Source organism: Haemorhous mexicanus, chromosome 1 (genome assembly GCF_027477595.1).
Source record: "Haemorhous mexicanus isolate bHaeMex1 chromosome 1, bHaeMex1.pri, whole genome shotgun sequence".
NCBI classification, from domain to species: Eukaryota; Metazoa; Chordata; class Aves; order Passeriformes; family Fringillidae; genus Haemorhous; species Haemorhous mexicanus.
The window spans coordinates 59,045,955-59,061,708 of record NC_082341.1 but is presented as its reverse complement, the minus strand read 5'-3'; the positions used below and the strand labels follow the sequence as shown (position 1 = coordinate 59,061,708).

General features: G+C 39.1%; 1 protein-coding gene across 15 annotated transcripts in view; it reads right to left on the bottom strand.

The window, feature by feature from the left end:
• The window catches only part of TNS3 (tensin 3), a 210,936-nt gene that overhangs the window by 127,468 nt on the left and 67,714 nt on the right, over nt 1-15,754 (bottom strand). For 9 of the 15 annotated variants that reach the window (XM_059850629.1, XM_059850545.1, XM_059850572.1 and 6 more), the window contains 2 exons: nt 13,518-13,681; nt 10,428-10,466 (listed from right to left, as the gene is read on the bottom strand). Coding sequence is in view for 8 of the 15 variants with exons in the window: in XM_059850545.1 (XP_059706528.1) it covers nt 10,428-10,466; nt 13,518-13,538 (60 nt within the window). In the remaining 7 variants the exon portion in view is untranslated. Of the gene's footprint in view, nt 1-5,560; nt 5,710-10,427; nt 10,467-13,517; nt 13,682-15,754 lie in introns of those variants that run through there. The other 6 variants (XM_059850645.1, XM_059850682.1, XM_059850654.1 and 3 more) reach the window with 4 other exon arrangements.

Below are 15,754 nucleotides of genomic sequence, written 5' to 3'. Positions count from 1 at the left end.
CTAAAGTTTTAATGAAGGCTTGACATTTCTTTTGAAACTTCAACATTATTTACTACACCCGCATGGGGTGACCATTCTAACCACTCTAAGAGACAGCTGTGCCAACTATAAAGCTTGGTTTTAAGTGCTAAAAAAAAAAGGAAGGGATCACACACAAATCTATGGGACATCCAAATGAAAAAAGTAAAGAAAAAAAATTGATAAAAAATATTAAAAGAACAGCCAAACTGATTTTACAATCTCTGTAACAAAACTGTGAAAGTCCTTCCTTCCCTCCTTCCCTCTTCATCTCACGGCTGCTGTTCCCAGTTTCTGACTTCTCTTCCATTTGGAAGACATACTGCGATAGGCAAAAGGTCTGATATCGCACATGGAAAACATCACCAAATATTAAAATATCTCACTGCATCATTTTGGGGGCGTTTTTACCTAATACTATGTGTAAAAGGAGGTTTCCATTGGGAAACTGTGATGTGTATTAAGAGAACTATTTCCCAGATGTAAAACTAGAAATCAGAGACAACAGAAGATTTGATGCCTATCACATTTCATGGGCCCCATGTGTAGTCATTATACTTAAATTCAACATAAGATATTGAACACCATGATAACAGCATACCCAGTATATCATGGCTAACCTGAGTAACACATAAGTATGCTTATGACTTTACTGACATTATGGAAACATACTGGCACAAATCCTGTGACTGGAGTTTTGGAATGGAAGGGTACGGGCTCTTTAGGAACAACAGGCAGGGATGGTGAGGAGGTGGTGTTGTCCTCTCTGTGAATAAGCATGGAGCTCTACCTCGTGATTGATGAGGAGCTGATTTGAAAGTTTACAGGTCAGGATGAAAGGGGAGGAGGGCAGGAACAGATGACATTATAGTGCAGGCCGGCTACAGGCCACTTGACCAGGAAGACCAATCTGATGAGGCCTTTACAGCAAAACAGATTAGCCTCAAGGGTCACAAGCCCTGGTCCTCATGGGGAACTTCAAACAATCCAGTATCTGGATTGTTTGAAGTTCCCCATGATTGTTTGACATGGCAGGACACAGGCAATCCAGCAAGCTCCTGGAACACACTGATCCCTTCCTTTTCCAAGTGACAGATGAGCCAACAAGGAGAAGAGCTATGCTGGATTTTGTTTTCACCAACAAGGAGGGGCTGGTGGAGAACATGAAGCTCAAGGGAAGCCTGAGCTACAGTGACCACAAAGCAGTCAAATTCTAGATCCTTGGGGTAGTGAGGAGCATGCACATCAAACTCACTACCTTGGAATTCGAGAGAGCAGACCTGGCCCTCTTCAGGTATCTCCTTGGTAGAATGCCGTGGGCTTAAAGCCCTGCAGGCAAAAGGGGATCAAGAAAGCTGGATGAAATTCAAGGATTGTCTCCTCCTGGTTCAAGAGCTATGCACCCCTTCCAAGAGGAAACTGGGCATAAATTTCAAGAGGCCTGCATGGATCAGCAAGTTACATCTGAACAAACTCAAACACAAAAAGGTACATTCTAAAAAGGTGAAGGTAGAGACTAAGAAAAAACAGAAAAACTGTCTGAGCAGCCAGAGAACTGACATGATCTGGCCAAGGGCATTAAAGGTAGGTTTCCATAGGTATACTGGTGATGAAAGAAAGACTAGGGAAAATGTGGGTTTTCTCAAGAAAGATATGGGAGGCCCGGTTACCCAGGACCTGGAAAAGGCTGAGGTACTCAATGAAGGCAAAGGCAAGGATTTGAAGAATGGAGAACTGTCTGCTGTAGGAGACGACAAGGTCCAAGGCCACTTAAGGAACCTGAAGGAGCACAGGTCCATGGGACATGATGAGAAATATCCATGGGTCCTGAGGGAACTGGAAGTGGCTAAGTTACTATCCACCACATTTGAGAAGTTGTAGCATTCCACTGAAGCTCCAACTGACTGGAAGAAAATGAAACATAAACCCCATTTTTATGAAGGGAAATAAGGAAAACCCAGGGAACTACAAACCAGTCAGTCTTACCTCAGTGCCTGACAAATCACGGAGCAGATCCTTCTGGAAACTAAACTAAGGCACATGGAAAATAAGGCGATTGGTGATGGCCAGTATGGCTTCACTAATGGCAAATCTCGCCTGACAAATCTGGTGGCCTCCTATGACAGCATTACAAATACTGGCAGATGAAGGAAGAGTGACTGACATCATCTACCTGGTCCTGTGCATTCCATTTGACATTGTCCCACACAACACCCTTGTCTATAAATTGGAGAGACATAAATTTCACAGAGGGACCACTTGGTGGATGAAAAATTGGCTGGCTAGTCACAGTGTTGTAGTCAACGGCTTAATGTCCAAGTGGAGAATACTGGCATTCCTTGGGTGGCTATTGAGACTGGCACTATAACATCTTTGTCAGTGACATGGAGAGTGGGATCAAGTGCACCCTCAGCAAGTTTGTCAAAACCAACCTGTATGATGGGCATGCTGGAGGGAAAAAATGTCATGCACAGGGACCTAGACAGGCTTGAAACGTGGGCCTGTGTGAACTTCATGAAATTCAACAAGGTCAAATCCAAAGTCCCGTGCCTGCGTTGGGACAATCCCAAGCATAAGTACAGTCTGGGCCAAGAATGGATCAAGAGCAACCCTGGGAAGAAGGACTTGGGGATTTGGTGAACAAGAAGCTTGATATATCTCAACAACGTGTGCTTCCAGTTGAGAAAGCCAACCATATCCTGGCCTGCCTCAAAAGCAGTCAGTCAGCAGGTCAAGGCAGATTGCCCCTGTACTCCTGTGAGAACCCACCTGGAGTGCTGCATCCAGCTCTGGGGGCCACAATACAAGAAAGATGTGAACCTGCTGGAGCAGGATACAGAGGAGGGCTATGAAGATGATCACCTATCCATGAAAACAGGGTGAGAGAGATGGGGTTGTTTAGCCTGCAGAAGAAAGGACTCCAGAGAGACCTTAAAGCAGCCTTCCAGAACCTAAAGGGAGCCTACAAGGAAAGTGGAGAGGCACTTTTAACAAGTGTATGCAGTGGAAGGACATGGGGGAATGGCTTTAACTGAAGGAAGGTAGTTTCAGATTAGATATTCGGAAGAAATTCTTTACTGTGAGGGTAGTGAGGCACTGTAACAGGTTGCCCAGAGAAGCTGTGGACACCCATCCCTGGAAGAGCTCAGTGCCAGGCTGGATGAGGCTCTGAGCAACCTGGTCTGGTGCAAGGTGTCCATGCCCATGGCAGGGGAGTTGAAATTAGACAATCTTTTAAGGTCCCTTCCAACCAAACCATTCTGTGATTCTATGGTTCTACCTCTGCACCTCACCAATCACAGCATTTCAATATCAAACACAACACTGTCACCCCCCAATGAAGACAGCTCAAAGGAAATTAGATTGACATGGCTAGAAATAAAAACCACTTTTCCATGGAATGAGCTAAAATCATTCCAAAACCAATCCTACCTCTCTCTCCTAACATTATTGAAGAAAGCCATCTCAGATTTTTGACAATGACTCCCTAAAAACGGCCTCTCTGAAGGAAAAATGAAGTCATTATAGCAAAAGATAAAATGACACCACTCACAGTTTCTTCACATTTGTTAACTTTGTTTCACTCATCAGTAAGACTACCTTGCCCTGAACACTTCTCATTTGGATTGTACTTTAAAGGCATCGAAAACCGAAAACCCAATTAATTTCCCCTTTCCACCCTCAAAATCTACCAGGTGGTGTTCTCCAAGACATTTCTCTGAGAAACATGCCTGAGGCTTGATTCCAGCATTCAGTGACATTAAATGAGAATAATCAAAAGCAAGTTCATATGTAACACTTGTGCCACATCATTTTACTTCAGATCAAGTACTAAATTTTTGCACCAATCTAAAATGGTGCAAAAATTTAAATTAAATGAAACAAGTATGATTTTTGACATGATAGAGAACTAAAACTGAATGGGATGCCAGAGGCTGAAGTTTAGTTAAACAATAAACAAACAGAATTCACCATTATATAGCAGTCAGACCAAACATCAGAATTTTACCTAAAGTATCACACTTGCTTCACAGTTCTATCTGAAGAGAAGGGTCCACATAGATACATGATTCATTGTGCTTTTTTCAATGAATTCTGATTGTAAGAAAAACAGATTTTTAAATTAACACTAAAGATCTGTCTTTTCGTTCTGAAAGACAAGTGGCAGTCCTCAATTACATTGTAATAACTAATGCCACAGTCATTTATTATTTTAATATTTGGCTAGCATTCACAGTGATGGCATTAGTACTGCCCTATCCTTTCACACATTTCAGTGCTTAAGAAGCATTTTCAAATTTTAATCAGAGGCATCTTCACAAGGGACATAAGATCTGTCACTCTCAGGATAAGCTATGAAAGGATAGAAAATTATGCAGATAAGCAGAAAAAAAATACACCCTGTAGTGGGTATTTCCCTCTTCCATTATGAGCTGTCAAGCAGAACCTATGCAAGCCCATTTGCTTTTTAGTGAAGTCAAACATATAAGAAAAATTTCTATGCCATCTGAAAACTATCTATACTGCGGAATCTGAAAAATCTGGATAAATTTGCTTTAGAAAAAGAAGTGCTGGGATGGCAGAAATAAGCATGCCATACCTTAAAAGAAAATCATGCTTCAGGATTTATCTGCTATAGTAATTAGTGTTACACTTCTGAAAAGCAGATGCTTCTGCCTTGAAAAAGTACCACACTCAGTAGAAAGGTTTGAAGTCAATTTGGAGAAAATAAACAAGCAGGCAAACTTGGCTCTGGAAACTACCAAACCTTTCCCTCTTGCTGATTTCCCTGTTTCTGTTGTTTTGATTGTTCAACGAAAGCCTGCTTTTCGTTTCATTTTGGATGAGCGCCTGGAACTGAACATACTGTATTGTAACAAAACTTCATATTTGAATTCCTATTAAATCTTGTAATCCTCTAATATTCCTAGAAACAATGTGAGCCCTCCCTCCTGGCAAATGCAATGACTAGCTTTTGAATTGCACAGCTCAATTCAGGATCACTGTATTTCATTAATTTGAGGGATTGGGGTAGCCAATTCATGCAGTTTTATTCTCTGTGCACTCTTATGACTAAGTCAGAGACACTTATGAACAAGGCACTGACTGCACTTAGAACAGCATTTTGGAACTTCAACTCTGCATGTCTTTGAAGAGCATGGCCTTACTCTGGCAAGCACTTGAAATCTAAAACTAAAAAACAAACCTCATAGAAATGCATTACAAAGAGGCCCACACCAGCCTGGTTCTGGAGAACTGAAATCCAAAAAAAGTTCAAAACACAATCATGTTAAGTATTTCAAATCAGGCATCAGCTCACAGGTTTTGTCAAGAAAATGTCACATTAGTCTGTTATTCTGCATATCTATGACTACAAATCAAGAAATTGAGAAAACCAGGAAAATCTTTTTAAGAAGCTGAAAGAAAAAAAAAGGGAAAGGAAGAGAAAAGCACACATCAAAATTTAATAAAGAAAAACTGAACAGCAAGACAGAGAGAGCTTTAAAAAGAAGTTTCAAAAAGTTTCAAGCAAAAGTTTCACCTTTGCTTCCTTGTGAGTTCAGAAAAGCTGTATGAACCAGAAGTGAAGAAACATCTCTCCTTAAACGTTTCTCCAAAGCCCACAGTTTTCATGGAGACATGAGCACTATGGTTCTGGACAGTGACAGAGCAGGAACTGAACAGACAAATACAAACCTCCACTGGATATTCCCACCCTTTGCAAACAAACCAGAGAACAGAACCAGGCTGTTGCATTTCCCCTCCCATGATGTGCAGGCACGTGCATGAAACAGGCAGCTAGAGCCTGCAGCACACCCTTAAGAACTGCTCTGGTGACCGTCTTGGAAGGAGCCAGGAAAGTTCATATCAATGGGAAAGTCTGGTAGATTTAGCATGTCCTTCACCTTCACCAAATCATGCCTGCATATGCATATAATGCTTGTTTTGCATGCATCTCACAGATCCTGTGATCTAAAGTTTGAATCTAGCATATAGGAAAAATATAAAAAGGAAGTTTCCCTAAATAATGGAGCTGGGCATGTTCCTAGTTTTCCATAAGCTTTCCACACTATTTCTTGGAAGAAGAAAGACAGGAAAACATAAGAACTAATTAGCCATTAGTCACAGACACTTATTACAAACCAAACCCACTTGATAAGTTTTTCACAAAAGCTTTTACTGATGTAAGTCAGAAACCAAATTCAGAGCTGGCAGAGCAAAATCGTTGTATATGTCAGTTTCTAGCTCAGTTTAGTTACTGTCATCATACTCAACTGTGTTTGGAGGTCATGCCTGACTAATCCAAATTAACATATTATATCTTCTAGTAATGAGATCCCACTTAAAATGAAATTGGAGAATGTAATTCTTTATCTACATGCACAGACCTTCCCAATACTACAAACAATTATCAGCTTCTCATTTCTTAAAAAATCTCTTGCATGCCCACATTAAAAACAGATCGACTGTGTGACTGTGTTCCATGGGAACAGTAAATTGTGTCACATTGTTTTTCTCAAAACATGTGTTTAAAAATGAATGCAGTAGGGATAAAAATTCATTTTCTCATATTCACTGATCTTTCTCATAAAAAGCTTCTGGAGAGGATTGCATTCAACAGCATGAAAAAAAGGAAGCAGAGGGTTCTTTAGCAACAGGGACAAGCAGTCTTTCAAACACTATTAAGAGTACTGAATTTTCTTAAAGTTTCCTGTTCTCTTCCTCACTTTACCCATACATAGCTGGGAGTTTGGTTTAACTTTTATATATCAACATGTATTTTCAGTTCTTAGTTTTTAATTTTTTTTGAGAAAATACTGGCACTAGGTTTAATGCATGTAGGTGTATATATAAACTACTGTGGATTTCAAGTAAAAAATGAGATAGGCAAGTAAAATGAAGCCTTTGTGACTTCACACTCACTTCTTCAGCAATTTTTTCAAGGTATGCTCCTGCTCCTTTTAAAAAACCAAATGAAAAACACACACACCAAAAAAAAAACCCAAAGCAAACCAATCTCTATTTCTCCCACAATTACTTTTATTCTGTTCTCCTCCTATTTTGAAACAGTACAGATCAGAATCTGACTCTCTGTTCAAAATCAGGTTTTAGTTTGGTAGGAGGGGCCTGAATGTTCAACTCTTTCATTTTTCTTTCTACGGTCAGAAAAGAAGCTTGCATAATTAAGCAGAAGGGGCTGGGAATCAGAACCATTGACGCCCTTCCCCAATTTCTATCAAAATTATCAAACTTCCACTCAAAGACTTAGCAAAACAGCTAAACAAACTTCAGCCTGAAGTGACTGTTATGGTAAAACATACTTTACAGGTATGTGTCCGCTTAATCTGTCTGCATTAAAACAGCAAGTTATGACAAGTGATATTTAAGTGGCAGACTAGAGGTATGCAGAATTCTTTGGTAACCATTTGGAAAAAAACATAAGGTAAAAATGGTGGGGGGGGAAGAAAGACTATTAAGGTTAAATCAGAAATTTCTGTGCTGGAGATCACTTTTTAAATGTGTCTTAAAACTGACAAGTCATGCAATCATAAGGACCATTCATCAATGAAGTCATTTTAAGATAAGAATTCATGTATGTAAGAGGATTGGGCCTTCACACATTTCTTTACTTCAAGAAATTTGGCAGCATAGGTGATGGGACTCTGAGGAATTAAGATTTCGTCTGCTTTATTCTTTTCAAAGATTGACTCTCATGAAGGACAAAAAAGAAATTCAGTGAAGAAGACTAGCTTACTGCCCTTTTGAAGCATCTTAAAATACCCTAGACTATTTCCTGGAATCCAAAAATTATCTCTAAAATCATAGGCTTCCATTGGCTTTCCTTTTCATCTTTTTTAAGTAATAGATGAAACATGAAGCATTGAGAGCTTTACAGTTAGGGCCTAAGCCTTTTTTTATTTTGACAGCACTAGAGAAAAAGACTTAAGTTGTCAGCATTTTTTTAAATTAAAAACATCAATTTAAGAAATACTATCAACTGAGTAACTAACAGTCTTTCAAAATACGACCCAATAATTCCAGTAAAGACCATTTAAAAAAACCTACCATCTTTGATTTTTATCTAATTTTAGAAGTACTATATAAGCTCACTCAGCCCTAAGGTAAAAACAAACAAACACAGTGGACATGACACTTCCCTCCCCCCGCTTTTTTTTTCTTCAGTTTTTGGGTTAAGCTATTAATCTCTGCAATAAAAGACCATTCCCACAAATAGGCCATTGTTTCTTCATGAAATAAAATTAAGTGCAACAGAACATACCATCTGTGTTAAACATCTAAATTAAATTAACAGAGCTAGACTAACATCATCCCACATTCTGAGGAATGTGCATGAAACCATAAAGTAAGTAGTTAGAACACAGGAACTGCTTTATATTTTAGCACCTGAAAGCCCAAACAGCTGCATTGAGTAGATCTATGAGGCTCCTGATGTCATTACAAAGCTTCAAGACATGGTTCACGAGAAATGGGAAGGGCCAGTTTGGTAACAGACAAAAGAAAATACTCAATAAAACACACATTTTGAAGAAAAAGAACATCTGTGAATTTCATCAGGCTTCAGTAGTCTTCCAAGAAATATGTCATTGAGAGTCTAACTACTATCTTGCTATAAGCCAGTTTAAGGAGCACAATATAGGCAATCTTTACATTGACTAAATAGATGCAACACTGATTTAAAGAAGGCATATGTATTGTTTATTCATGTGAAGACTAAAAGGTTGGAATTCCTTGGCTGGAGTGAATGGGGATAAATCCATGGTTCAGCAGCACATTATGATGCCACAAAGTTTTATTTAATTTGAATAGATATTGCCCTCCCTATTATCTAAGCCTCTCAACTACTTATTCTTGATCTTGTCAAAACTTTACACTCAAAACAGTTGTAAAAGAAACTGCTTGCAGCTATTTCTCCTTCAGAACAACAGACCTCTTCACTAAATAGAAAAAATTTACTTGTGCTGAATAAAGACTCCTAATATAAAAATGTCACCACATTACACACCAAAAGCAAACCACACCCATTCAGTCTCACTCTCAGCAATAAAACATATTGTATATCGTATGGTGAAAATGTTTCACTTACAGATATCCCTGCAAGAAATTTAAATAGAATTCCACTCCTTCTGCCCAAACTAGTAAATGTTTATTTGGTGACTGAATATACCTCTGTCCACATTCCTGCTAGTAAACTAAAACAGGTTAGGCCAGTTATGCCATCTACACTCTTTAAGTGCCAGCAGATCACACAGTCCGTTGGGACTACATTATCAGCACTGCCCCATGCACACATAAACCAAGCTCACATAAACCAAGTTCAATCAGAATTATTAATGACTAGTAACATATCCCACAGGTTGCTGTACGCTTAAAATTTCTTCTGAACTACAGTATCTGGTTTTCTATTTCAGAATCAATACTTGGGTTGTGTGCACAACACAAAAGAAAGAAACTGCAGTTGCCAGTATGCCCCTAATACTGTGAGCTACAAAGAAAGGGTTTCTTTTAATAATTCTTCTTTTAATAATTTTAGCAGTGATGCTATACAAGATCCTCAGACTCTGATATGGGTTAATTACTGGGTAAAATCTAGGAGAGATCTTCAACGAGTTGATACTCACACTCCTCATAATACCAGAAATTATTGATTTCAGTTTCCAGGCTTTGCTTTACAGGACAAAAATTTTAAAAGCACTTTTTGAGTTCTGTGGTTCATGATAGCTAAGTACCATTACCCCTATTTTTCCAGCAGGGAATTCAAGACACAAAAATGTACAAAGTAACTTGGCCAATTCACACAGCAATGCAGAAGTGAGATGTAGGATTCCTAATTGCCAGTGGTTGTATCACTTACCTAAAATACATAGAGTTCTTGCTGATGCATCAGCTGTTGGCTGCTTAGTCCTAATAATGACACTAGCAGGTGCCAGTGCTGGTTCAACAAGTAACTGTTACAATCCATCTTTTGAGCATCACTTATATTACCCTTGGAGCTAAAACAACCAAATACAGTGTTGCAAGCCAGAAAAGGCTTAAGGTTTTCCTATCCTAACAAAGAATGGGTTCCACCAGGAACATAAAAATAACAGGTCCCAAATAAATCTTACACTACTTGTACTTCCAAATTGACATGAGACATGAGTATGTTGAAACAAATAATTACTGAAGTATTTTTTATATTTAAAACACACAAATAAAAGCATAAAACATGTGGATTACTGCATGGGACAGGACACAGTAACAAGCTTCAGGAACAGACCCTTGTTTGCCAAGCCTTCAGAGAGGAAGGTGATAGCACAGTACTGAAATAATAAGAGGAGACTACAAGAATAATCTAACCTATAACCTAATAAAACCTGGTGGATAACAGTAGTGCCAAAAATACTTACCAGCTCATAGCTGCTCGGAAGAAAGCAGGGTGTCACCACCTGGAATAAAAAATGATGATAAAGTAAGTGAAAAAATACAGTACCTCTGAAAATGTCCCAGCAGCACCGTTTAAGCTCTTTCCAGACAGTCAAAGAAGCATCAATCAGATCAGGTACAGAACCTGAGCATCCACTGCTGCTCTCAGCTGTACTATCTACTTTCAGCTCCCTAAAAAGTCAGCACTAGCTCAAAGCACACTCAGTGCCCTGCTCACATACTCTAATCAACAAAACAGGCTGAAGAGTAATGCCTTCCCTCACATCACATATACAGGGAAACATGAAGGGTTTTCTCCCTTCCTCTATCCTTTTTAGCATTCTTTAATCATCATCTCAGTTTTAGTTAATGAGTAAATATTCTGCTTTTCAAGAAATCTAGAACTTCAGCAGTTACCAAACCCTTGCCCTTGTTCTGGAACGGACTTTGGGTCATGGGTTTAGCAGAGGAAGAGGCACAGATATTCTGTGGACTCACATATCTTCACAGATTTTTCTCCAAATTAAAAACACTTCCTATGAAGAACGTAGTCTGTATACACCACACCAAAAAAGCACAAACCACCTTATTTTGATATTCAGAAACCAAAACACAAAGAAAGGCAGGAAAAGCTGATTAACTTAGATTACATGATGATCTAGGGAAAACCAAGTGTTAGATTATTTCTACAATCTCATATAGCAGGCACCCTCAAATCTCACACATACAGTCAAAAGACTGTAGGTTCATCCCTTCACACCACTCAGCTGAGCTTCAGTAGTAGTCATTATGCATGCTCACTTTAACAAGCACCTTGAGGTTAACCCCAGTGAAAACTGTCTCATTTAACATGTTCACCTTCAAAATTATGGCTCTCCGGGACAGATTTGTCTCTCAGCCAGCAGAGTGGAGCCAGAAACTCTGCAGCAACACATGGACAACAAAGGTGGAGTTTTCTTTCAGAACAGCTGCTATGATCTTTTGAACACTCCTATGATAACTCCATTCATGGTACATAGAGGGCGTTACTGAGTAGAGGGGGCCTCATGCCTCAAGTAATTTATAATCCTTAGAATATTAAAAAGAAGATGCAGCCCATGCAACAGAGCAAGCTGCAAGAACAAAAAGAAACATCAGTTCTGTACACAACACAGGCAAAGAGTCAAAGGGGCTACTACCTGAACACGCAAGGACAACCCACTACAGCTTAAACACTCAGGAACAGCTTTTAACCACTAGCATGGAAGAGACAGCATTTGCCTCCATAAATGGCTATGAAAAAGATTGATCTCCAATTCTCAATGATTCTTAAATCACAAATTACTCATAAAAAGGAAAAAAAGAAAAAGTAGCACATTGTTTCTTCAACTCCCAGCTCACTCATGATCTCTAGACTACCCCTAAATGTTGTGGTGAGAAGCTCTGCTTTCTCCTTGTTTTCCCCCGCCCTCTTCCTAATTGCTGTCTGTCCAGTTCCACATTCCAGCTAGGGCATCGTGTGATTGGCAGAAGTTCAAAAGATGCTTTTCAGACCTGGAGTCATTGGCCTGTCCAGGTGTCATTGTCCCCTGAGACCCTCCCCCTTCCACCTGGTTGGTGGCTTACCTATCCTCTCCCTCCCACCTGTGAGCTTAAAAGGCGCTGAGGCCATGTGGTCCAGGTCTGTCGGGTGTACTGAGATTCAGAACTGTGTCACCTTGGAATAAACTCTGGATTTAACTCTCCGGCAGAACCCTCTCTTTTTCTTTTCACCATCGCCTGAACTTTTTTCACTAGAGGTAAACTGAGTTCCTACTTCGTATGGGTCTATTCCGAGTGCCTGCCTGCAACTGCCTGCGAGCTAAAGGTGTCTCTGAGGAGAAGTATCCCCAGCAGTCATCTCTAGCACAGTGCAATCAATACCTAAAGAAAACAGGACAGACTGAACTCTTGTAGTTTGTCTGCTCTCCCCTCTGATTCCTCAGTGGGCTTGCAAGTCCGAGGTTTTAATACACTGCTCGTCTGCAGTTCATTTTGTGACTGCGACTCATGATTCACTACTCTATCCAACCAAACACCCATACTTCCATACATGGAAGATGTTAACTAACCTGTCATAATAGCATGCCTGTTGCTGGAAGCAAGGACATCATCTGCCTTGGTGACCTCTTGCCTGACACAGCATGTAAAACTTCATATGCCACCTTGAATTACAACCACCAACTCTTCTTTCAAGCCAAAGTGACAAACCACCAAGCAGAACTGTGCCCAGCTGAAAGAATCAAAGCTACATGCACCCTGCACCACCACCACAAGCAGCAAACACCTGCATCTAGGGAGGAAAGAAGAACTACCTCAGTTGTCCTGACCATGAAATTACCTCATTCTTATAAACTGGTTTTGCTCATGTTCTCATTAGCAACACCTAAGGTTAGATAAAGACGACATTCCATTTTCTTTCCTCTCACTGTATACACTAGGAAGAAAGAATTAGTGGAAACACCAAAGGAGCTGGCAGACAGGCTGAGCTGTGCAGTGGAAGAGATGAACTAACATTACATGCTCATGTAATTATTAACTGGAACCACTGTGGAATAAAATTGTCATCACTGACATACATAAATATAATCTCTGCTGTCTCACTTCCCTCCACAGATCAAAACCCTTGAGGAATCAAACATATCTTTACCCCTTTGACTAACTACAACACAGTTCTGCTGTAATTTGCTACCTAATTACAGCTGACTCACTGTTTAAGGAAAATCCCCTTTCTTCTGACACAAGAACACTGGAGACATCCAGTGGACAAGAACTTAAGAAGAGAATTGCAGATCTCTGAAGATTTGTGGAATCTTATTCAGTCAACTCTGGACTGTGAAAAGATGAGAGCTAACACTTAAAATAACACTTGATTTTTTTTTCTTCCCTGAGCTCCTCTATACTATAAACAACTATATATAGCAGACCAACTTTACAAAAAATTTCATCTTCTTCTGATTCTGTCTTCTGCACTTTCTTTTTATAGAAATCAAAGAATTTGATGTTCTGCTGCTGTTTTAGAGCTACAAAACTCAATGAACCACCCAAGAACTGACCTTTTTTTCTTCTAACTCCATATACACAAACAGCACATTTCTTCCCAGATGAAGCAAAATAATCGAGACCTGGCTGTATTCCAACTTCAGTTCTCATGAGCAGTTGAAGCAATTTCTTCCACTGTTAACCCAGACACAGGTTAAAAGCAAGAGAGTTTTTAAACCTGTTAACAGATAACAGAGGATATTATGACATCCAAACAATCTAGGCTGAGAATATATGAGTGGCTCAAACTCTCTTTCCTAGTTTTCAAAGGTCTGGGACATGCTAAAAAATAAGCTTATATAAAAAGTATAGAGCTAAAAAGTAAAACAGCAAGACTTAAATCCAGTGACAATGTAGAGACAGGAAACCAAGTACAAAGCTCTCAGTCATTGGTTTAAAAAGTTACACACTCTGTACCAACCGCATAAAACAATAAACTTCAGAAGAACTTTTCTGGTCCACCTACTGAAGCTATAGTTAATCTTAAAGACATCTACAATAACCAGGTTTGTCAGCTTTCAATAGTTTCTTTATTCTTATAGGAAATGCACTGCATATGCATTAGTGTAATATTTCATAGTTCCACACCAAGGTGGATTTAGCTTCTGTACTTCTGTACAGTCACATATTAACAAGCCATACCAGAATGTAAGAATGCTCTGCGTACTTTAAGAAATACCTACCTTTTCGGTGCCCAGCACATAGACAAAGAGGTACATTGTTAGTCTAGTCACAAATAATCAAGCAACTATTTCAAAGACAAATTGCCTGTTCTTACATACACAGTTAATATGAAAACATTTTCCTGGTGTGATATTTCCTGCATTCAGCCTTAGTCTGAAAAAGTCCAGTAGTGATGGAAAAAAGAATAAAACCAATTTCTTTTATGAAGAATTCTGATTCCAGTGAATCTGTGGGTAATTTTTCTTCATATGACTATAACATCAGCCACATCAGTTAATGAGTAACTGACTAACAGGAGATAAATGTTAAGTCAAACAAACAAAAAAAAAGTCAACAAATGGCAGGATATCTGGCGCTAGGAAAATAAAATATGTTCCCGCTCGCTCTTAATAGCAACATAATAATGCCCCCGCACAACACACAACAGCTCACTGGCTGAGATAACCAGTAGTTACATTTCAGTGATCGTTTTTTCCCACTTCCAGATGCCTATTTCATTTTTATCTTCCTTCCTTTTCACTCTCTTTTTGCAAGAAGTATGTGAACAACTATCTTCAAAGAATGAGTAAGTTATTACTGAAGGTGCATTTCAAAGTCCAAATCTCAAACACTATTATATTGCTTTTGCAAAAGCAATTTAACCACATAGCTATAATATCACTTTCTTTCAAGCTGCAGTTTTATCAAGTAAGAAATTCTAGCATGCTTGCCCACAGGTTATGTGTAACACCAACTATGTGCAGGGGGAAGAATCTTCACCTATAAAGTAAACTACTAAAAAACCTGTTCATTCTATCTCACTATTTATGTTACAAAATGGAGGAGAAAGGATGAAAAGACCAGCAAAATGAAGTCACAGACATCCTGCAAATAGCGTGAAATTACAGTCATTTTAGGAGATTTTCTGAATGACAAAAAACACACACACCTATTTATTCCAATCTAGAGCTCTCGAGTTAAGCCTGGGGAAAAAAATGTTCTTCTCCTTAGTCTTCTTCTTCTGGCATGCCTGTCAGTTATTGTTCCCCTTTTCCAACCTACCCTCCAAAGTACTCATGACAAATGCTGGCTTTCTTCCATGCTGTATTTCATTTTGCAATGTCGCAGTCCTGACCTACATCATGAAAGTTCTTCAGTTCTCTGAAGAATACACACAAGGCAAAGGTTACATACATAGGTTATTTGGGGAAAAGATTTTTTAAAATCTTCTAATAAAACAGCAGGTACTTGGAAGCAGAAATTGATGAGTTTCCCTTGATAACTGTAAACTAGTAAACAGAGATGAAGTCCTTTCCTTCTTCAAATAATGGGATTTGTTCAAAATTAGTTCAGAAGCAAAGGAAAAGAAAGTCAGAATCTAGGTGCTGCTAACAGAGGTTAAACCAGACAGCAGAAACCGAGATCTTAAAACTAGATTTTACTGGACTTTGCACTAGTTCTCTGCACTGGGGTTTAATTCGCCAACCTGAACTGTAAATGCTACTGCCCCTCCTGATTTAATCTGTATAACAGATGAAAGAGCTTTGTAAAGTAGGTTGAAATTATTTAACACAAATAAGTGCAAAAA